The 22,522-nt window shown below is 49.5% G+C and overlaps 1 protein-coding gene across 1 annotated transcript in view; it reads right to left on the bottom strand.

Moving 5' to 3' along the window:
- EIF3J (eukaryotic translation initiation factor 3 subunit J) overlaps positions 1-22,249 on the bottom strand; it is a 37,348-nt gene extending 15,099 nt beyond the window's left edge. The window contains exons 1-5 of the mRNA XM_040342200.1: positions 22,140-22,249; positions 11,040-11,146; positions 7,798-7,864; positions 5,333-5,424; positions 4,826-4,943 (exon numbers count right to left, since the gene is read on the bottom strand). Of these exons, the coding sequence (XP_040198134.1) occupies positions 4,826-4,943; positions 5,333-5,424; positions 7,798-7,864; positions 11,040-11,146; positions 22,140-22,161 (406 nt within the window). The 5' untranslated portion in view covers positions 22,162-22,249. The remainder of the gene's footprint in view (positions 1-4,825; positions 4,944-5,332; positions 5,425-7,797; positions 7,865-11,039; positions 11,147-22,139) is intronic.
- Positions 22,250-22,522: the final 273 nt, after the last annotated feature.

Genomic DNA, 22,522 nt, shown 5'->3' with positions numbered 1-22,522 from the left:
TAAAAAGTGTGTACAGAAAATTGCGCCAAGTGTAAAAAATGTAGATAGCTGCTAAACACCACAATTCGCCAAAAATTGAAAACAAACAGTAAAAATAAAGTGTAGCGCTTATATAAATGTGAATGAAGGAGTTAACCTTACAAAAATTATTACTTTATGGTGAACACAATGTGCTTAAAATAAAAGTAGGTGAATAACCATACAATGTGAACTCTAATCGTTCTAAGGATAGACGACTCAATGGAAGAGGTCAAGTCTATAGTAATATGAAATGAATCATTAAAGCGGAGCTCCACCCTGATCGGAACCCTCCCCCCCGCCGGTGTCACATTTGACACCTTTCAGGGGGGGGAGGGGGGTGCAGATACCTGTCTAAAGACAGGTATTTGCACCCACTTCCGGCCACACAGTTTCGGGTTTACTGCGGGCAGAACGTCACCCCCCCCCCCCCCCCGTTGTGCTCTGGGAACACTCGGCTCCCAGTACACAGCGGGAGCCAATCAGCGGCGCAGCGCAACTCATGCATGCGCCGTAGGGAACCGGGTAGTGAAGCTGGAGCGCTTCACTTCGTGGTTCCCTCACTGAGGATGGCGGGGGGAGCAGCAGAGTGACGAGCGATCGCTCGTGCTCTGCTGCGATCAGCGCTGGACTCCAGGACAGGTAAGTGTCCTAATATTAAAAGTCAGCAGCTGCAGTATTTGTATCTGCTGGCTTTTAATATTTTTTTTAGTGGCACATCCGCTTTAACCACTTGAGAGCGACGCTATAGACTAAAGACGTCCACAGCGCGGCTCTCAAGTGCCGGATGGATGTGCATTACCCGCACGCACCGCTGGGGGCGCACAGCGGGTAAACACTGTGCCCGGCGCATTGCTCAGATGCCAATGCGTGTGCCTGGCGGCCGTGATGTTCACCAGGTACCCGCGATTGGCGGTGACAGCAGGGACGTGGAGCTCTGTGTGTAATGATGAGGTGTAAACACAGAGCTCCACGTCCTGTCAGGGAGAGGAGACCGATCTGTGTCCCTTGTACATAGGAACACAGATCGGTCACCTCCCCCAGTCACCCCCTCCCCCCGCAGTTAGAACACACCCAAGGAATACATTTAAACCCTTCCTCACCCCCTAGTGTTAACCCCTTCACTTACAGTCACATTTATACAGTAATTAGTGCATTTTTATAGCACTGATCGCTGTATAAATGTGAACGGTCCCAAAATTGTGTCAAAAGTGTCCGATATGTCCGCCGCAATATCGCAGTCCTGACAAAAAAAAAAACCGCAGATCGCTGTCATTACTAGTAAAAAATAAATCATAAAACTATCCCCTATTTTGTAGGCGCTATAACTTTTGCGCAAACCAATCGATACACGCTTATTGCGGGTTTTTTTTTTAAACAAAAATATGTAGAATACGTATCGGCCTAAACCGAGGAAATAATATATATATATATATATAATAAAAAAAAAAAATGGGATATTATTATAACAAAGTAAAAAATAGTGTTTTTTTTTCAAAATGTTCTGTCTTTTTGTTTATAGCGCAAAAAATAAATAAAGTAAAAAATACCACCAAAAGAAAGCTCTATTTGTGGGAAAAAAAAATGATAAAAAAATATAATTTGGGTTCAGCGTTGTATGACCGCGCAATTGTCATTCAAAATGCATCAGCGCTGAAAGCTGAAAAATTGGTCTGGGCACGAAGGGGGTTTAAGTGCCCAGTAATGAAGTGGTTAAATAACACAATGTGGGTGTAGTCCTCAGGATAAACAAAAATGTGAATATACCCAAAACTGTGTAATAAACATAGTTACACATGAGCTGTAAACACTGTGTGAGGTTAATCCACCAAAATATTGGATAAAGTGAAGAACCAAAAACATCAAATGGGCACAGCCAGGCGCGTGCAAATGGGCACAGCCAGGCGCGTGCAAATGGGCACAGCCAGGCGCGTGCAAATGGGCACAGCCAGGCGCCTGCAAATGGGCACAGCCAGGCGCCTGCAAATGGGCACAGCCAGGCGCCTGCAAATGGGCACAGCCAGGCGCCTGCAAATGGGCACAGCCAGGCGCGTGCAAATGGGCACAGCCAGGCGCGTGCAAATGGGCACAGCCAGGCGCCTGCAAATGGGCACAGCCAGGCGCCTGCAAATGGGCACAGCCAGGCGCCTGCAAATGGGCACAGCCAGGCGCCTGCAAATGGGCACAGCCAGGCGCCTGCAAATGGGCACAGCCAGGCGCCTGCAAATGGGCACAGCCAGGCGCCTGCAAATGGGCACAGCCAGGCGCCTGCAAATGGGCACAGCCAGGCGCCTGCAAATGGGCACAGCCAGGCGCCTGCAAATGGGCACAGCCAGGCGCCTGCAAATGGGCATTGTTGACCCTCTTTTCCGCTTACAGTGGCTGCTGCATTCTCAGCCTAGGCTTATACTCGAGTCAATACGTTTTCCCAGTTTTTTGGGGTAAAATTAGGTACCTCGGCTTATACTTGAGTATATACGGTATCTCATTGTAAAATGTATAAAACTAAAAAATAGAGTGGAATGCAATGCGTCTACCTGCGTCATGAGAATTATAGAAATCGTCTAATATTAGCGGCTGAATTTTTTTTTCTTCTCCAAACATTTTGTTATTTTTTTTAATTCTCTTTACAAAAATAAAATACTGTGTACGTTAGACACTATCAATATCAGATCTCAATCACGGGATATGATATGATACACTAAAAATAAAACACAGTGTCTGCTGGGAAACCCGAGTCAGAGGATGAGAAGACGTCCGTGATAGGCTGCTGGGGAACGCCCATCACGGAGCAGGACCAGGAGGAGGCCGCGACTTTTAAACAATGAATGGATGCCCGCAGCCTGTCAAAAATTGTAGGTACAATGACTCGGGCACAGCGACGCGCCTGCAAATGGGCACAGCGACGCGCCTGCAAATGGGCACAGCGACGCGCCTGCAAATGGGCACAGCGGGGAGCCTGCAAATGGGCATTGTTGACCCTCTTTTCCGCTTACAGTGGCTGCTGCATTCTCACCCTAGGCTTATACTCGAGTCAATACGTTTTCCCAGTTTTTGGGGGTAAAATTAGGTGCCTCGGCTTATACTCCAGTATATACGGTATCTCATTGTAAAATGTATAAAACTAAAAAATAGAGTGGAATGCAATGCGTCTCCCTGCGTCATGTGAATTATAGAAATTGACCAATATTAGTGGCTGAATTTTTTTTCTTCTTCAAACATTTTTATATTTTTTTTTTATTCTTTTTACAAAAATAAAAAATACTGTGTACGTTAGACACTATCAATATCAGATCTCAATCACGGGATATGATATTATACACTAAAAATAAAACACAGTGTCTGCTGGGAAACCCGAGGATGAGAAGACGTCCGTGATAGGCTGCTGGGGAACGCCCATCACGGAACAGGACCAGGAAGAAAACCGCGACTTTTAAACAATGAATGGACGCCCGCAGCCTGTCAAAAATTTTAGGTACACTGACTCGGGCACAGCGAGGCGCCTGCAAATGGGCACAGCGAGGCGCCTGCAATTGGGCACAGCCAGGCGCCTGCAATTGGGCACAGCCAGGCGCCTGCAATTGGGCACAGCCAGGCGCCTGCAATTGGGCACAGCCAGGCGCCTGCAATTGGGCACAGCCAGGCGCCTGCAAATGGGCACAGCCAGGCGCCTGCAAATGGGCACAGCCAGGCGCCTGCAAATGGGCACAGCCAGGCGCCTGCAAATGGACACAGCCAGGCGCCTGCAAATGGACACAGCCAGGCGCCTGCAAATGGACATAGTTGACCCTCTTTTCCGCTTACAGTGGCTGCTGCATTCTCACCCTAGGCTTATACTCGAGTCAATACGTTTTCCCAGTTTTTGGGGGTAAAATTAGGTGCCTCGGCTTATACTCGAGTATATACGGTATCTCATTGTAAAATGTATAAAACTAAAAAATAGAGTGGAATGCAATGCGTCTCCCTGCGTCACGTGAATTATAGAAATCGTCTAATATTAGTGGCTGAATTTTTTTTCTTCAAACATTTTATCTTTTTTTAGCGTATTTATCGGCGTATACCGCTCACTTTTTTTGCCCTGAAAATCAGGGCAAAATCCTGGGTGCGTGATATACGCCGATACCCGCGCCGAGTTTGAATACTGCGCCGGCATATACCGAGCGTAGTACACTCGTGTATAGTCGAGCAGTCTTGGCTCCTCTAGTGCTCACGTCCTGGACGTACAGGACGTGAGCGCGAGAGTAGCCGAGCCTGCCCGACTATACACGTGTACTGCGCTCGGTATATGCCGGCGCAGTATTCAAACTCGGCGCGGGAAACGAGCGGGGAGGCAGCCGCAGAAGGACGCCGGACCCGATGAAGAGGACACCCGAAGCCGCAGACGGACGCCGGACCCGACGAGGCCGCCGCGCAAGACACCAAAACTGTAAGTACAAAAATCTTTTTTCCACAGGAATGCGGGTCCACTTTAGGGGTGCGCGCTATACGCCGGAGCGCGCAATACCCCGATAAATACGGTAATTCTCTTTACAAAAGTAAAATACTGTGTACGTTAGACACTATCAATATCAGATCTCAATCACGGGATATGATATTACACAGAGGCGGCCCTAGGCTTTGTGAGGCCCTAGGCAAACCGTTTATAGAATTTTCTCTAACCAATTCTTTAGGCAAATTAGGCGGCTGCGAGGCCCCTGTGGGGGGGGGGGGCGAGGCCTAAGGCGACCGCCTAATTTGCCTAAATTTAGAGAGCCGCCTCTGATAATTATACACTAAAAATAAAAAAATAAAAATATCAGCTATTTACCAAAAGCTTCTTTTGCCAACTCCAGGTCAGCATCCTCTTGCAGTTTCTTTAATCGCAGTTTCTCTGCTAGTAGCTCCTCCGGTGACAATTCCTCAGGTTCAGGCTCAGGCTCCTCTATCTGAACACAGAAGCACAATCTGAATCTATCATCACACCTCCAGACACAGGAAATGTCCAAAAAAAAACGGATTTCTGTGTCAATCATTTTTTTTTTTTTTATTAATAAGATTTTGAACAAGACAAAAAAAAAAAGACATCTTCGGGCAACATAAATATTAGTACAAAAAAATATCACACATACAGGCACAGTATACAGTATAGAAAATGGGCGACAACAATAGATGGGAAATGATGGGGGGTTTCGCTATGAACACCCCGTTGGACAGTCCATAATAAAGGTGGCGTGAGAAACTACATCACAAAGGTGGTCGGTCAACGGGAACCACTAAAAGGCTCCAAAAAGGGACTTCATCTTTTTCTACAAACAAGCAGCGCCTATTTGCTCACCCTTTTTTTAAGCTCTTCTTGTTTCTTTTTCAGAAGCTTTTCTTTTTCTTTAATTTTTTCATTCAACTTCTTTTTTTCACTAGCTTTACTTTCTACAAAAGAAAAAAAATATACATATATTTTATGATGCAGAAAAATAATAAAAAATAAAATAAAATAAAAAAAGTGCCCCCTTCCTCAGGGGCTTGACTGGCGAGAGAGCGAACAAATCAGAAGTGAACTGGACCTACAAGGGTGTTTTTCGGGAGTGAAATCAAAGCACAGGGCCTAGTCAGCAGCTTGTGTGGCCCGGAATAACACTGCATTCACACCTTGGCGTATTTACGCCCGACGCTCGTGCCGCTGGAGGGGCGATTTTACATTGTTGTCTATGAGATGGTTCACATCTCACGCCGTACGCCTGCCGCCTGAAAACAAGTCCCGGACCCTTTTTTTCCCAGCCGGCTTTCGGCATAGACAACAATGTGTTGTAAAAAAAGGTTAAAACGACCCGTTTTGTCGCGGCAAATCGCGGTACAATACGCTGCGGCAAAATACGCCGCGTTATAGTGTGAATGCAACTTAAAAGTTGTATCTGGACCTCTGGTGTGGCGCTTCAATTTAAACTTTTTATACGTTTGCAACTTGTAATAACCACTTAAAGGGTCACTAAAGGAAAATGGCACGTACAGGCAGATGGGCGTACCCGTACGTCCCTGCCTAGACGTGGGTCGGGTCGGATCGGGACCCCCCCGGTACATGCGGCGGTCGGAAATCGTCTGGGAGCGATCCGGGATGAGGGCGCGGCTATTCATTTCTAGCCACCCCCTCGCGATCGCTCTCCGGAGCTGAAGAACGGGGAGAGCCGTATGTAAACACGGCTTCCCCGTGCTTCACTGTGGCGGCTGCATCGTGTCATCCCTTTTATAGGGAGACACAATCGATGACGTCAGTCCTACAGCCACACCCCCCTACAGTTGTAAACACACACTAGGTGAAACATAACTCCTTCAGCGCCCCCTTGTGGTTAACTTCCAAACTGCAACTGTCATTTTCACAATGAACAATGCAATTTAAATGCATTTTTTGCTGTGAAAATGACAATGGTCCCAAAAATGTGTCAAAATTGTCCGATGCGTCAGTCATAATGTCGCAGTCACGAAAAAAAAAATTGCTGATCGCCGCCATTAGTAGTAAAAAAAAAAAATTTTTTATAAAAATGCAATAAAACTATCCCCTATTTTGTAAACGCTATAAATTTTGCGCAAACCAACCGATAAACGCTTATTGCGATTTTTTTTACCAAAAATATGTAGAAGAATACGTATCGGCCTAAACTGAGGAAAGAAAGTTTTTTTATATATTTTTGGGGATATTTATTACAGCAAAAAGTAAAAAATATTGATTTTTTTTTTCAAAATTGTCGCTCTATTTTTGTTTATAGCGCAAAAAATAAAAACCGCAGAGGTGATCAAATACCACCAAAAGAAAGTTCTATTTGTGGGGAAAAAAAGGACACCAATTTTGTTTGGGAGCCACGACGCACGACCACGCAATTGTCAGTTAAAGCGACGCAGTGCCGAATCGCAAAAACTGGCCGGGTCCTTTACCTGTCTAAAGGTCCGGGTCTTAAGTGGTTAATAGTCGCAAGTAGAAATTGAATAGGTTATTAAAGCGGGGGTTCCAACCACAATTAGCATTTTTTAAATGTATGTCCTTTCATCCTGCGTTTTTATAATATAAATCTGGTCACTTACTATTTTACAATCCGCATAGATATTCAAAAAAGATAGTTTATAAAACTATATCTACACCGTTGTCATTTTGCTTGTGGGCATTGTGAAGCCTACAGGCACTTACTTCCTGGAAGTCTTGGATGGGGAGTGATAATTGGACAGCGCACTGCATCCTGGGAAATGATGACACACATTTCCCAGGAGCATTAGAGGGAGATGATGTCAGAATCCTAGGTGATTCCAAAGGCAGATTTCGTGGGACCGCATAGCAACAGGCATTTCCAGATGAGTAAAAAAGGGGTTCTTTTTTTTTAGTCGTAAGCTATAGTTTAAAGCAAAATAGTTTTTTGATGGAACCTCCGTAAGTGATGTCATGTGTTGTAATGTATTTGTATTGTATTTTCGGACGACAACTGTACTGACTAAAAGAAAATCGTACGAGGAAAATTTTCATGCTTGTCCGATCGAATAATATCGGATGAACTGTTGTGATCGGCTTTCGAAAGTAGCGTACACACGATCCGAAAATCGTATGATTCTTCCTCCGACGATCGTTTTCGTTCCGATATTCGGATCGCGTGTACGGGCCATTAGGGGCCGCTCAGACTGGCTGCAGGCAATCATGGGAAACTCATAAACTGCGAAGTGAACAACCAATGGGAGCTTTTTACATTTTATATATTCCTGCTTAGTATTGGTAGCTCACTGCAAAGGCCCGGTCCCCCCCCCCCCACACCCCCAATGCCTTACCTGCTTTCTGGGAATCCGCCTGGCCCTCAGCCTTATTTGCTGCTTCTTCCTCATCATCCCAATTATCCTAAAGAGAAAAAAAAGTTATTAGTTAAAAAAACAAACAAAAATAAAACAAACATTACAGAACAGTCAAATGTTACACGATTGTATGCGCCACTCAAACAATTTAGACAAATCAGAAAATGAAGGTGCCTGAATCCAGATAATTTAAAAAATAAATGTAACCACTTGCCGACGGCTGGCGGTCATATGACGTCCTGGGCTTTGTGAGGTGATATCGGAATGATGGCAGCAGCTACAGGCATCATTTAGATATCGGCTTTTTCACCCAGTGATTCCCTGCACCATAAGAATGATCATAGTGGCTGGTCAGCCGCTTGATCGTTCTTAGGCTGCATTCACACCTGAACGCGGCGTATTTTACCGCAAAAAATTGCGGCGTTTTGTCCCGCGATTTTCCGCGACAAAACGCTGCGTTTTTTAAGCCTAACATACGCCAGAGGGGTGATTAACATTGTAGGGTCAGGGACTTGTTTTGAGCTTCAGGCGTACAGCGTTTCGGCGTGGAGATGTGAACCATCTCCATAGCCGACAATGTTAAATCACCCCTCCAGCGTATTTCAGGCTGCAATAGCGTCGCGCTACAGGCGACAAAACGCCTAGGTGTGAATGGAGCTTTACGGGTGGCGAGAGGGGAAGCCCCCCCCCCCCGGTGCTTCTACAGGCTCACCGCTACAATCGGTGAGTCGGAGAACAGGTCCGCCGGCCCCAGATGTTTACCGTAGAGATTCCCAGTGGACTAGATGGTCGCCGGAGTCTCTATGATCGGAGAAGGCTGGGCGCGATGTTATGACGTCAATGCCTGGCCTCCGCCTTCAAAAAACGGCGCCGCCTCGGCTGGGAAGCCGTGGTGTTTTTTTTATTTCAGGCTTCCCAGCCTAGAGGCGAGATGTGAAGTCTTACTGACCCCCCCCCCCCCAATATCTCACTGTAAAGAGGACCTGTCATGCCATATTCCTATTACACGGGATGTTTACATTCCTTGTAATAAGAATAAAAGTGATCAAAGATTTATTTTTTTAAAGTGTCAAACTAAAATTTAAGTAAAAAAAAAAAATATATAATTTTTTTAAACTGCTTGCCGACCAGCCGCCGCAGTTATATGGCGGCAGGTCGGCTCTACTGGGTGAGAGCCCGTAGCTATACGTCAACTCGCCCAGCAGCCAATAGGGGCGCGCGTCCCCGACTCCCGTGCCCAGCGGGCGCGATCGACGCCGGGCACACGCGATCGCTCGTTACAGAGCGGGGACCGGGAGCTGTGTGTGTGTAAACACACAGCTCCCGGTCCTGTCAGGGAGACAAATGCTGATCTTCTGTTCATACAATGTATGAACAGCGATCAGTCATTTCCCCAAGTCAGTCCCACCCCCCTCTACAGTTAGAACACACCCAGGGAACATACTTAACCCCTTCCCCACCCCCTAGTGTTAACCCCTTCACTGCCAGTGGCATTTTTATAGTAATCCAATGCATTTTTATAGCACTGATCGCTATAAAAATGCCAATGGTCCCAAAAATGTGTCGAAAGTGTCCGAAGTGTCCGCCATAAGGGCGCAGTACCGGAAAAAAAATTGCTGATCGCTGTTTGGATTAACCACTTCCCACCGGGAGAGCGTACATGGACGTCCTCCACTTTCAGTGGTTATACCGGGACAATGCCTCTACCTACAGACATCATCCCGGTACCATTCTCTGGACAGTAAATTCCTAATATGGGCAATTGCTATTTAATATTTCTATTCTGCCTCCCCTGCTATTGGCACACTGATTCTCCTCCCGGAGGAATCAAGACCCCTTTCCTAATTGGCCGAAATGAAAAACTATCCTATTGGCCAAGGTGGAGGAGGGGGGAGGAGAGGTCACGCAGGGGAAGTAGAGGAAGGTGGTCGCAGTGTATAGCCACCGCCCGCAGGAAGCCCACAACATAGATGGGGGAAGCGCTCGGCCGCTGACCGCCTGAAGCGCTCGGCTGCTGGCTGAAAAGCCGGCGGGGGGAAGGGGAGGGCGAACGGATTGTTGTGCCCCCCCCCTCCCCTAAAAAAAAATATACCACCAGTCACCACTGGTAGGCACCATAGAGGAGCTCTGGCATGTTCGCATAGTACACGTGTAGAGCCCGCCAGGAAGTCTGCACAGCGCTGCGCTAATCACAGCCAGGGAGACATTTCCCGATCTCTGCAGCCGAGCATCGGGACAATGTCTCCCTGGCTGTGATTAGCGCAGCGCTGTGCAGACTTCCTGGCGGGCACTGCACGTGTACTATGCGAACATGCCAGAGCTCATCCTTAGAGCCCATTCACATCTAGGCGACAAAACGCCCGACGCCGGAAACGTTGTGTCGCTGGAGGGGAGAATTCCCATTGCTGTCTATGGAGATGGTTCACAGCTCATAGACGCCGTACGCCTGCCGCCTGAAAAAAAGTCCCGGACCCTTTTTTTCCATGCGGCATTGGCGTTCGGCCATACAAAGCAATGGCAAGGCTTTGTAAAAAAAAAAAGTTACACTCGCGGCAAAATACGCCGCGTACGCGGCATATCTTGTCACGGAGGTGTGAATGGAGCCTAAGTAGGCATAGAATGGAGCTCTGCCCATGTAAACAAGGCAGAGCTCCATTCTAACATATTGGGGGGGGGGGGGGGGGGGGGGGGGGGGGGGCGGGCAGAAAATAAAACCCATCACTTCCCTTAGAGCCGGTTCACACAGGGGCGACTCGTCAGGCGACTCCGCCGCCTGACAAGTTGCGCTCCGCTCTGTTCAATGGAACCGTTCTAATAGGAGCGACTCAAGTCGCTCCGACTTAGAAAAAGGTTCTTGTACGACTTTGGGGGCGACTTGCATTGACTTCAATACAGAAGTCATTTTGCAAGTCACCTCTGACGTCATCTTGAGATCAACTTGCTTAGTCGCCCCCCAAAGTCGCCCCGCCCCAGCGTGAACCGGGTCTTAGTAAAAGCACCACATGGCGTACACAAAACACTGGTTAAGGCACACATTTAACCCCTTTGATCGGCGCTGCACCGATTTGAAAAAGTAGTCCCGGCACTATTTTTGGCGATTTCAGGTGCGACTTGCAAAGACCTCTTCTCTGCATGAAGTCACACAGATGTCAGGCAAGTCACACTGAAATCATGCGATGTGAACTGGGGGCTAAAAGAACATAAAGAAACATTTTAATAACCTTGACTTCCTCCTCTTCATCTTCTCCCTCCCAGCGGTCTGTTGTTGCCGCGGCCGCCGCAGCAGCACTCTTCCGAATTTGCTCTTCCGGGTCAAAGTCCTCCACCTCTGTGTGAAAGGGAAAGAAAAAGGAAAGATTGGTGAGAAAGTAGAAATCTAAGTGGGACAAACTGTAATAACTGGATGGGTAGAAAAGCAGACTCCCTATACATCTTCATACTTCCATTCTTGCTTGTAGGAACACATATGGTGGCTGCCTTACGGCAGGGGTAGGCCAGGGCTCGACAAATCCCGGTTGCCAGGGCGACTAGAAATAGTGTCCTGGCGACTTGGCTTGGAGCTGGCGCCATCTGGTGGTGGCCGTTGGTATTACAAGTTAAGCATTACAAGTTAAACAGCAATTCTAATGTCATTTTTCACTATTTTTCACTGCCATCTTCTTCCCTCTAATTAGAACCCCCAAACATTATATATATTTTTTATCCTAACACCCTAGAGAATAAAATGGCGATCGTTGCAATACTTTCTGTCACTCCGTATTTGCGCAGCGGTCTTACAAGCGCACTTTTTTGGGGAAAAATTACACTTTTTTGAATTAAAAAATAAGACAACAGTAAAGTTATCCCAATTTTTTTAAATATTATGAAAGATAATGTTACGCCGAGTAAATTGATACCCAACATGTCACGCTTCAAAATTGCGTCCGCTCGTGGAATGCCGACAAACTTTTACCCTTTAAAATCTTCATAGGCGACGTTTAAAAAAATCTACAGGTTGCATGTTTTGAGTTACAGAGGAGGTCTAGGGCTAGAATTATTGCTCTCGCTCTACCAATCGCGGCGATACCTCACGTGTGTGGTTTGAACACCGTTTACATATGCGGGCGCTACTGTGTGCGATCTCGTCGGGACGGGGTGCGTTTTCTAGCTCCTAACTTTTTTAGCTGGCTCCTAGATTCCAAGCAAATTTGTCAAACCCTGTGTTAGTGGGCCCTGAGGACAGGGTTGCCTACTCCTGCCTTACGGGGTTCAGAAATGCTCAGTGCACGTGACATAAGGTAGAGGAATCCATAATGCAGAGTACGGGGCTCAGCAGTACATATCACACCGAGTACAGCCTTAGGAGTAAATAACACAAGCCAATGCAAAAACCAAACAAATACTGTACCTTCCACCCCACCACATAGCTTAACCCCCCTCCCTCCTATCGCTTGTTATGCGATTATTAACCACTTAAGACCCGGACCAATATGCATCTAAAGGGCCTTGTCCCTTTATGCGATTCGACACTGCGTCGCTTTAACTGACGATTGCGCGGTCGCGCAACGTGGCTCCCAAACAAAATTGGCGTCCTTTTCCCACAAATAGAGATTTCTTTTGGTGGTTTTTGATCACCTCTGCGGTTTTCATAAAGCGGTGATTCACCCTATAAAAAATTTCTAACACTACATCCAGCCCAGTTCTGCAAATAAAATTACACTGACCTTTTTTTTTTTATCGCCGTAGATAGCGTTTATCGTTAGAATTCACCGTTAGAATTCACCGCGGCTTCCGGGTAGGGAATCCCGCGGGAGTGGGCGTTCCTATTGACATGCCAATTGATTGACATGCTAAACGACGGCGCATACAGCGCGTCACGACTTCCCGAAAGAAGCTCGGGTCGGCTCTATTCGGCACCGGCGCCGAATAGAGCCGAGCTTCTTTCGGGAAGTCGTGACGCGCTGTATGCGCCGTCGTTTAGCATGTGCCGACAAGCTCGCGCGCAGAAGCGAACGCATACGTGAGTAGTGCCCGCATATGAAAAAACGGTGTTTAAACCACACGTGAGGTATTACTGCGATCGTTAGAGCGAGAGCAATAATTCTAGCCCTAGACCTCCTCTGTAGCTCAAAAGATGCAACCTATAACGTCGCCTATGGAGTTTTTTTAAGGGTAAAAAGTTTGTCGCCATTCCACAAGCGGGCGCAATTTTGAAGCGTCACATGTTGGGTATCATTTTACTCGGCGTAACATCATCTTTCACAATATATAAAAAAAAATTGGGATAACTTTACTGTGGTCTTATTTTTAATATTAAAAAAAGTGATTTTTTTCCAAAAAAGTGCGCTTGTAAGATCGCTGCGCAAGTACGGTGTGACAAAAAGTATTGAAATGACCGACATTTTATTTTTTAGAAAAAAAACTATATAATGTTTGGGGGTTTTAAGTAATTTTCTAGCAAAAAAAAACATTTTAGTCTTGTAAACACCAAATCTGAAAAACAGCCAAGGTCCTTAAAGCGGAGTTCCACCCAAGAGTGGAACTTCCGCTTAATCCACTCCTCGCCCCCTTACATGCCACATTTGGCATGTCATTTTTTTCAGGAGGAGTGGGACTTCCTGTCCCACTTCCTCCTTCTGCCGAGGGGCTGCTAAGGCGAGATACGTCATATCGCCTTTTGGCAGCCCCTCCCTGTAGGCGATCGCCTGGGACGCGCGACAGGTCCCAGGCGATCGCCTGTCCAATCGGATGGCGCAGCGCCGCTCGTGCATGCACAGTGGGTGCCCGGCCGTGAAGCTGAAAGCTGTCACGGCCGGGTGCCCACACTTAGAATGAAAACGCCGGCTGGAGAGGGGGAGGAGCGGAGCCCCGGCCGGCGCATCGCTGGAACGTGGAGCAGGTGAGGGTATGTTTATTAAAAGCCAGCAGCTACACTTTTTGTAGCTGTTGACTTTTAATAAACATTAAAAATGACTGGAACACCCCTTTAAGTGGTTAAAGGAACGCAGTGCTGTATCGCAAAAAAAAAAAAAATATGGCCTGGTCATGAAGGGGGGGGGGGGTAAAACCTTCCGGAGGCTGAAGTGGTTGGTAAACAGTTGAGGCTTCAAGTGGTTAAAAACAAGCTCAGGGCTGCAGTAGCTTTCAGAAAACGTGACGTCGTGGTGCGGAGGTGCCGCCCCCTCAGCTGCTTCAGTTCCCAGACAGTCCCGCTTCCTCCTGGGAGATCGGGGGGGGGGGTGCAGTAAATAGTGTCAAGATGAGCAGGTTTGGGATTTGATGGATGTAAACAGATTTTATATTTTAATACAATTGTTATATTGTGTGTGGGCGCTAAAATATGAACTTTTTCCAGAAAATATTGATTTTATATACATTTGTGTAACACAAGAAATTGTAAGGGCTCAACGGCTAGTTTACACTTCAAAACAAGGCTTCGGACAGGCTTTGTTAAAGCTCTCGTCAGTCAAAGCTCCCGTCACTAAATAAAATGATTAGCTTACAGTCCTGTTTACACCTTGCTTTGCTTCAAATAGGATACCCCATGTAGCTTTAGTGGCGCTTCAAAGCCTCCATAGAAGCCTATGGCAAAGCTCGCCTGAGGGCACACCACCAAAGGCGCCTCCGTAGGACTGGATGCCTCTGCTGAGCATGTGTGAAGGGGCTGCACCGGTGCGCGCTGAAGGGGCTGCACCGGTGCGCGCTGAAGGGGCTGCACCGGTGCGCGCTGAAGGGGCTGCACCGGTGCGCCCTGAAGGGGCTGCACCGGTGCGCCCTGAAGGGGCTGCACCGGTGCGCCCTGAAGGGGCTGCACCGGTGCGCGCTGAAGGGGCTGCACCGGTGCGCCCTGAAGGGGCTGCACCGGTGCGCGCTGAAGGGGCTGCACCGGTGCGCGCTGAAGGGGCTGCACCGGTGCGCGCTGAAGGGGCTGCACCGGTGCGCGCTGAAGGGGCTGCACCGGTGCGCGCTGAAGGGGCTGCACCGGTGCGAGCTGAAGGGGCTGCACCGGTGCGAGCTGAAGGGGCTGCACCGGTGCGAGCTGAAGGGGCTGCACCGGTGATTCAGAATGCCCCGATGATCAGTGTAGATGTCCCCTTAAACACTTGCCGGCTATCTTCAGGTTGTGACAGCGTGAGGAATGGAATGCCAATAACCAGCAAATGTGTTCACATAGTGATCAGCTGTGATTGGCCCTTTACCCCCCCCAAACAAGGAGTGTGCTGCAGCAGGCATACTTCTGGGAGGACATCAATAGACACCCTCCCAGAACTGGGTGGCCACTCTGTAGCCAATAGGTTTAAAAGCTAGATTGGGGCACTCCACCAAAGGCGCCTCCGTAGGACTGGATCCCTCTGCTGAGCATGTGTGAAGGGGCTGCACCGGTGCGAGCTGAAGGGGCTGCACCGGTGAATCAGAATGCCCCGATCAGGGGTTGACAAATCCCGGTCGCCATGGCGACTAGAAATAGGGTCCTGGCGACTTGGCTTGGAAGGGGGGGGCAAAAAAAAAATAAAAAAAAAAATTTTTTTGTGAGCTGGCACCATCTGGTGGTGAGCCGTTGGTATTACAAGTTATTACCACCAGATGTGTAAGCTGGCGCCATCTGGTGGTGGCCGTTGGTATTACAAGTTAAGCATTACAAGTTAAACAGCAATTCTAATGTCATTTTTCACTATTTTCACTGCCATCTTCTTCCCTCTAATGCAGGGGTGTCAAACTGGCGGCCCTCCAGCTGTTACAGAACTACAAGTCCCATGAGGCATTGCAAGGCTAACAGTTACAAGCATGACTCTCACAGGCAGAGGCATGATGGTAGTTTTGGAACAGCTGGAGGGCCGCCAGTTTGACACCCCTGCTCTAATTAGAACCCCCAAACATTATATATATTTTTTATCCCAACACCCTAGAGAATAAAATGTCGATCGTTGCAATACTTTCTGTCACGCCGTATTTGCGCAGCGGTCTTGCAAGCGCACTTTTTGGGGGGGGGGGGGGGGGGAATTACACTTTTTTTAATAAAAAAATAAGATACCAGTAAAGTTATCCCCATTTTTTTTTTTATATTGTGAAAGATAATGTTACGCTGAGTAAATTCATACCCAACATGTCACGCTTCAAAATTACGTCCGCTCGTGGAATGGCGACAAACTTTTACCCTTTAAAATCTCCATAGGCGACGTTTAAAAAATTCTACAGGTTGCATGTTCTGAGTTACAGAGGAGGTCTAGGGCTAGAATTATTGCTCTCGCTCTACCAATCGCGGCGATACCTCACATGTGTGGTTTGAACACCATTTACATATGCGGGCGCTGCTCACGTATGCGTTTGCTTTTGCGCGCAAGCTCATCGGGGCGGGGTGCGTTTTCTGGCTCCTAACTTTTTTAGCTGGCTCCTAGATTCCAAGCAAATTTGTCAAACCCTGCATTAGCGGACCTCCAGCTATTGCATAACTACAAGTCCCATCATGCCTCTGGGTGTCATGCTTGTGGCTGTCAGAGTCTTGCTATGCCTCATGGGAATTGTAGTTCTGCAACAGCTGGAGGTCCGCTAATTGCATAACCCTGCTTTAGAGGAACAAAACCTGAAAATCCCAACCCCCATCATAGAACAATCAGGACACAGAAGGGTGACCCCCCCCCCCCCCCCCATAGAAAAGGGTCAGCTGAGTGTGAGATCTCTATAGGGAGCTCACCTGACATTGTGCAGTGAATGGGATTCGGCTGCCGCTGATCACCTCTCTCTCTGTAGATACAACTGCAGAGCGGCAATTGTTAGTTGCTGGATTCAGCACTTTAACCCTTTCGTTGCCAGAGCTGTTTTTATTTTATTTTTTGCACACTTTTCAAAAACAATTTGTAGCCCTGAAGAATGCATACAACTCCCAAAACGTGATCGTTTCTGAAAGCAGAGGCCCTAGAGCAGGGATATGCAATTAGCGGACCTCCAGCTGTTGCAGAACTACAAGTCCCATGAGGCATAGCAAGACAGCCACAAGCATGACACCAAGAGGCAGAGGCATGATGGGGCTTGTAGTTTTGCAACAGCTGGAGGTCCGCTAATTGCATATCACTACCCTAGAGAATAAAATAGTGGTAGATCCAATGTTTTATGTTACACAATATTACCACAAAGGTAATGTTTTAGTAAAAAAAAAAAAAAAAATACACTGAAGTAAATTTTAGGGCACACAAATGCAATAAACTACCAAATCTTTGGCAAAATGTAAAAAGATGAGGTTGCATCGAGTAAATAGCAGAGGTCGACCGATATATCGGCCGTTTTGGAGAAATCGGCATCGGCCGATTTTTATCCAAATTAGGCCGATATTTAACATGTCCACTAGCGGTGCCACGGCTCCGGAGCTAGGCCTGAAGCCGCGGCCTTTCCTGATGCTGTGAAAGCATCAGGAAAGGCCGTGGCTTCAGCCTAGCTCTGGAGCCACGGCCATCTTGGTACACCCAGCGCGGCAGCCAACCAGTGGGCCTGTAACAGCCAATCGGCGGCTGCCGCCGACATCCTCCACTGTAAAAAAAAGTCCCCTGACATGCTGCGCGCCCTGCCTCTGCCTACAAACCCCAGAATGCAGCGCGGGCCGGTAACTGCCGGCCCGCGCTGCATTCTGGGGTTTGTAGGCAGAGGCAGGGCGCGCAGTACGTCAGGGGACGATTTTTTTTTTTTTTTTTACAGTGGAGGATGTCGGCAGCGGTCGCCGCCGATTGGCTGTTACAGGCCTGCTGATTGGCCGCCACGCTGGGTGTACCAAGATGGCCGCGGCTCCGGAGCTAGGCCGAAGCCGCGGCCTTTCCTGATGCTGTGAACGCGGCGGCAATCCGCGGCCTTTCCTGATGCTGTGAACGCGGCGGCAATCCGCGGCCTTTCCTGATGCTGTGACCGCGGCGGCAATCCGCGGATTGCCGCCGCGGTCAAAGCATCAGGAAAGGCCGCCGCGGCTTCGGCCTAGCTCCGGAGCCGTGGCACCGCTAGCGGCCTAATTTGGATAAAAATCGGCCGATGCCGATTTCTCCAAAACGCCCGCTCTGCATTCTGGGGATTGTAGGCAGAGGCGGGGCAGCACGTTAGGGCCAGGGACGAATGGAGCTTTCTTGTGCTAGGAGATGGAACGGAGCCTGGAGCGCTCCGCTGGTGGGCATTGATGAGGTGGCAGTTAATGACATTGGGCTGTACTGGTGGGCACTGATGAGGTGATGCACTGGTTGGCACTGATGATGATGGTGATGCACTGGTGAGATGCACTGATGGGCTGCACTGATAGACACCAATGAGGTGGCACTGATAGGCTGCACTGGTGGGCACTGATGGGCTGCACCCCACCTCTCCACCCTAAACAATTATCTCCTCCCCACCCTAGGTTTTTTGAGATGAGAAAAAATAAAATTAATACAAATCGGCCGCAAAAATTGGCAACAAAAAAAAATTGGCAACACATATCGGCCGCCCGATTTCCAAATATCGGCATCGGCCAGAGAAAAACCCATATCAGTCGACCTCTAGTAAATAGATACCCAACATGTTAACCCGCCAAATCTCGACCGTCTCACGTGCATTTACAGGGGCAGAGCGGCTCCCTTGTGCGAAACCCCATACAGGGTTTCCTTTAACCACTTAACGCCCTCCGCACGACTATTTACGTCCGCAAAATGGCACGGACAGGCAGATGGGCGTATATATACGTCCCCGCCTTTCCGGGGGTCCGATCGGGACCCCCTCCGCTGCGTGCGGCTTACCTCGGGGAGCGATCCGTGACGACGGCGCGGCTAAAAACAGCTGATCGCCGCCAATAGTAGTAAAAAAAATTTTTTTTTATAAAAATGCAATAAAACTATCCCCTATTTTGTAAACGCTATAAATTTTGCGCAAACCAATCGATAAACGCTTTTTGCGATTTTTTTTACCAAAAATAGGTAGAAGAATACGTATCAGCCTAAACTGAGGAAATAAAAAAATTTATATATGTTTTTGGGGGATATTTATTATAGCAAAAAGTAAAAAACATTGCATTTTTTTCAAAATTGACGCTCTATTTTTGTTTATAGCGCAAAAAATAAAAACCGCAGAGGTGATCAAATACCACCAAAAGAAAGCTCTATTTGTGGGGAAAAAAGGACGCCAATTTTGTTTGGGAGCCACGTCGCTTGACCGCGCAATTGTCTGTTAAAGCGAAGCAGTGCCGAATCGCAAAACCTGGCCTGGGCATTTAGCAACAAAATGGTCCGGGGCTTAAGTGGTTAAGAGTCGCCGGAACTCGACGTCCCGCGATCGGGTCACAGAGCTGCAGGACGGGGAGAGGCAAGTGTAAACAAGCATCTCCCCGTTCTTCCTAGTGACACTGATCGTCTGTGATCCGGAACAGCGATCAGTGACGTGTCAGGTGTAGCCACGCCAACCCCCCAACAGTTAGAATCACTTAACCCCTTCAGCAGCCCCACCTAGTGGTGGACAGCCCCTGAAAAGGAGTTTTTAACCCTTTATTTGGGTTACAACCATCTCATGGGCGGCCACAAAGCGCCACTTAAAAAGCGCTTAAGTGCCGCTAAAATGAGCGCCACTTAGCGACACGGGCGCTCAGCGTAAAAGGGGTCTCAAGGACCGCCCCATTTTTGACACTTCTTGTTTACAAGTTGAAATCTTTTTTTTTTATATATATTTGTCCCAGGCGGGGGAGGGGAGGACATGGGTTTGGCCCGGAGTGGAGCTTTAATGAATGGAATAGAAATACTGATCTGCCTGTGTGGGTTTCCTCCGGGGACTCCGGTTTCCTCCCAGCACTCCAAACACATGCTGGGAGGTGAATTGGCTTCTGTCTGGATTGTCCCCAGTATATGGATGGATGGATGCGAGTTATAAGACCTTAGATTGTAAGCTCCTGGGGGGAGGGATCAATGTGAATGTACAATATGTATGTAATGTGCCGAGTACACTGACAGCATTATAGAAGATCCCCAACAGCTGCGATGACACATGAAGGTGACCTGTGCCGTGCCCCACCCCCCCTCCCATGTGCCCCATCCACTCCCCCCCCCCCCCATGTGCCCCATCCACTCCGCCCCCCCCCCCCATGTGCCCCATCCACTCCGCCCCCCCCCATGTGCCCCATCCACTCCGCCCCCCCCCACCCAACCTTGTGCCCCATCCCCTTCCTTCTATGTGTGCCATTCTCTCCCTCTGTGCCCTATACACACCCCCCCATCCACTATCCGAGTAAATCTACCTCCCTGCATCTTGCCCCCCCCAATCTACCCCTGTGCCAGTCTCTTCCTGCTCCCTATCACCCCCCCTCCTCCTCTATGTGCCATCCATGTCCCCCATCTTTCTCCCCTCTTGGTGCCCCATCCACTCTCCCTGTACCCTACCCCCCCCCCCCCAATCCTGCCCTGTGCCCCATTCCCTTCATGTGTGCCATTCTCCCCCTCTATGCCCCATTCAATCCCCCAGAGCCAACCCCCCCCCAAATCCACAAGCCCCTGAGTCAATCTATCCCCACCCCCAATCTACCCCTGTGCCAATCTCTTCCTGCTCCCCCCACCCATGTGCCTTTCACATCACCTGTGCCAAACTCTTCCTGCTTCCTATCACCCCCCCTCCTCTATGTGCCATCCATGTCCCTCATCTTCCTCCCCTCTTGGTGCCCTATCCACTCTCCCTGTACCCTGCCCCCCCCCCCCAATCCCTTCATGTGTGCCATTCTCTCCCTCTGTGCCCTATTGACCCCCATTCAATCCCCCGGCGCCAACCTCCCCCCATGTGTGCCATATCTGCCCCCTAAATCCACTACCCCTGAGTAAATCTACCTCTCGGCCCCTTATTCCGTACCCAATCTCTTTCTGCATCCCCCCCCAAAAAAAATCCACAAACCCTGAGTCAATCTATCTCCATGCATCTTACCCCACCCCCAATCTACCCCTGTGCCAATCTCTTCCTGCGCCCCACCCCCCTCAATGTGCCTTTCACCTGTGCCAATCTCTCCCTGTGGTCTTTAGCACACCTCCCTCAACCATTACCCTTGTGCTAATCTACCCCCACCTTCTGGTTCCTTACACCCCCCACTTACGTCAATCTTCTTGCTCCCCATCACAGCCCCCCCCAATTACCCCTATTTTCTATCCACTCCTGCCCAAATGTGTCAATCTAATCCCCCAGTTCCCTATCCCCCCATGTGCATCAATCTCACTCCCTGTGCCCTATCCACTCCCCCCATGTGCCAATCTCACTCCCTGTGCCCTATCCACTCCCCCCATGTGCCAATCTCACTCCCTGTGCCCTATCCACTCCCCCCATGTGCCAATCTCACTCCCTGTGCCCTATCCACTACCCCCCATGTGCCAATCTCACTCCCTGTGCCCTATCCACTACCCCCCATGTGCCAATCTCACTCCCTGTGCCCTATCCACTACCCCCCATGTGCCAATCTCACACCCTGTGCCCTATCCACTGCCCCCCAGATTTGTCAATCTCGCCCCCCCGTTCCCTATCCCCCATGTGCCAATCTCACCCTGGTTCCCATCAACTTCCGCCCCCCCGTGTGTGCCAATCTCACCTCCAGTTCCCTTCACTTCTCCCCTGTGTGTGCCAATCTCACCCCCAGTTCCCATCACTTCCCCCCCATGTGTGCCAATCTCACCCCCAGTTCCCATCACTTCCCCCCGTGTGTGCCAATCTCACCCCCAGTTCCCTATCCCTCCCCCCATGTGTGCCAACCTCACCCCCAGTTCCCATCACTTCCCCCAATGTTTGCCAACCTCACCCCCAGTTCCCATCACTCCCCCCCCCCCATGTGTGCCAATCTCACCCCCAGTTCCCATCACTTCCCCCCGTGTGCCAATCTCACCCCCAGTTCCCATCACTTTCCCCCCCATGAGTGCCAACCTCACCCCCAGTTCCCTATCCCCCCATGTGTGCCAACCTCACCCCCAGTTCCCTATCCCCCCCTACATGTGTGCCAACCTCACCCCCAGTTCCCATCACTTCCCCCATGTGTACCAACCTCACCCCCAGTTCCCATCACTTCCCCCATGTGTGCCAACCTCACCCCCAGTTCCCTATTCCCCCCCCCCCCCCCCCATATGGTCACACGTGGTTTTCCTGAGAAGCGGGGAGGTCAGGGAGGGGTCACAGTGACTGGGGGGGGGGGTGGTGGTGAACTCCTCCGGGGCCCGGATCCCGGAGGTATGAGGAGGCCCCGGGCGGGGTGTACTTGGAGAGTTCCCGGCGTGCTCCTGTACAGGGGGGGCCTACGGTGATGGAGGGAGAGGATGGGCCCGCCGGGGGTGTCTCGGTACGGGGGGTCAGTCCCGGTTCTCAGGGAGTGTCCGGTGTTCTCTCACCCCAGCTGTCGTTCTCCGCCATTTTTCTTCCCGCTGCAGCTCCCGACTCCGACTGACTCACCGCGTCCAGCTGCGCGCGCAGCTCTCTCTGACGCCCGGAGGCCCCTCGCCGGAAGTACGTCACGGGACACGGAGCGGAAGCGGCTCAGGGGGCGCCATATTGGTACACCCAGGACTCACACACATAGGCTATCCATAGGCTGGAAGCTACACCCTGCTTGACAGGGCCGCCGCCATGTTGGGAAGGGATCACGTGATCCGCACGTGTCAGACAGGGCCTGTGTGTGACCCGCACATGGGGAGGACGAGCACGTGTCATCATCATCGCACCTTCTAATATACAGAACTATATAATCCCCTTACTGCCTTCTTTTATATGTTTA

The sequence above is a fragment of the Rana temporaria genome, chromosome 3 (assembly GCF_905171775.1).
Source record: "Rana temporaria chromosome 3, aRanTem1.1, whole genome shotgun sequence".
Lineage (NCBI taxonomy): Eukaryota > Metazoa > Chordata > Amphibia > Anura > Ranidae > Rana > Rana temporaria.
This window is presented reverse-complemented; position numbering and strand designations above follow the sequence as displayed.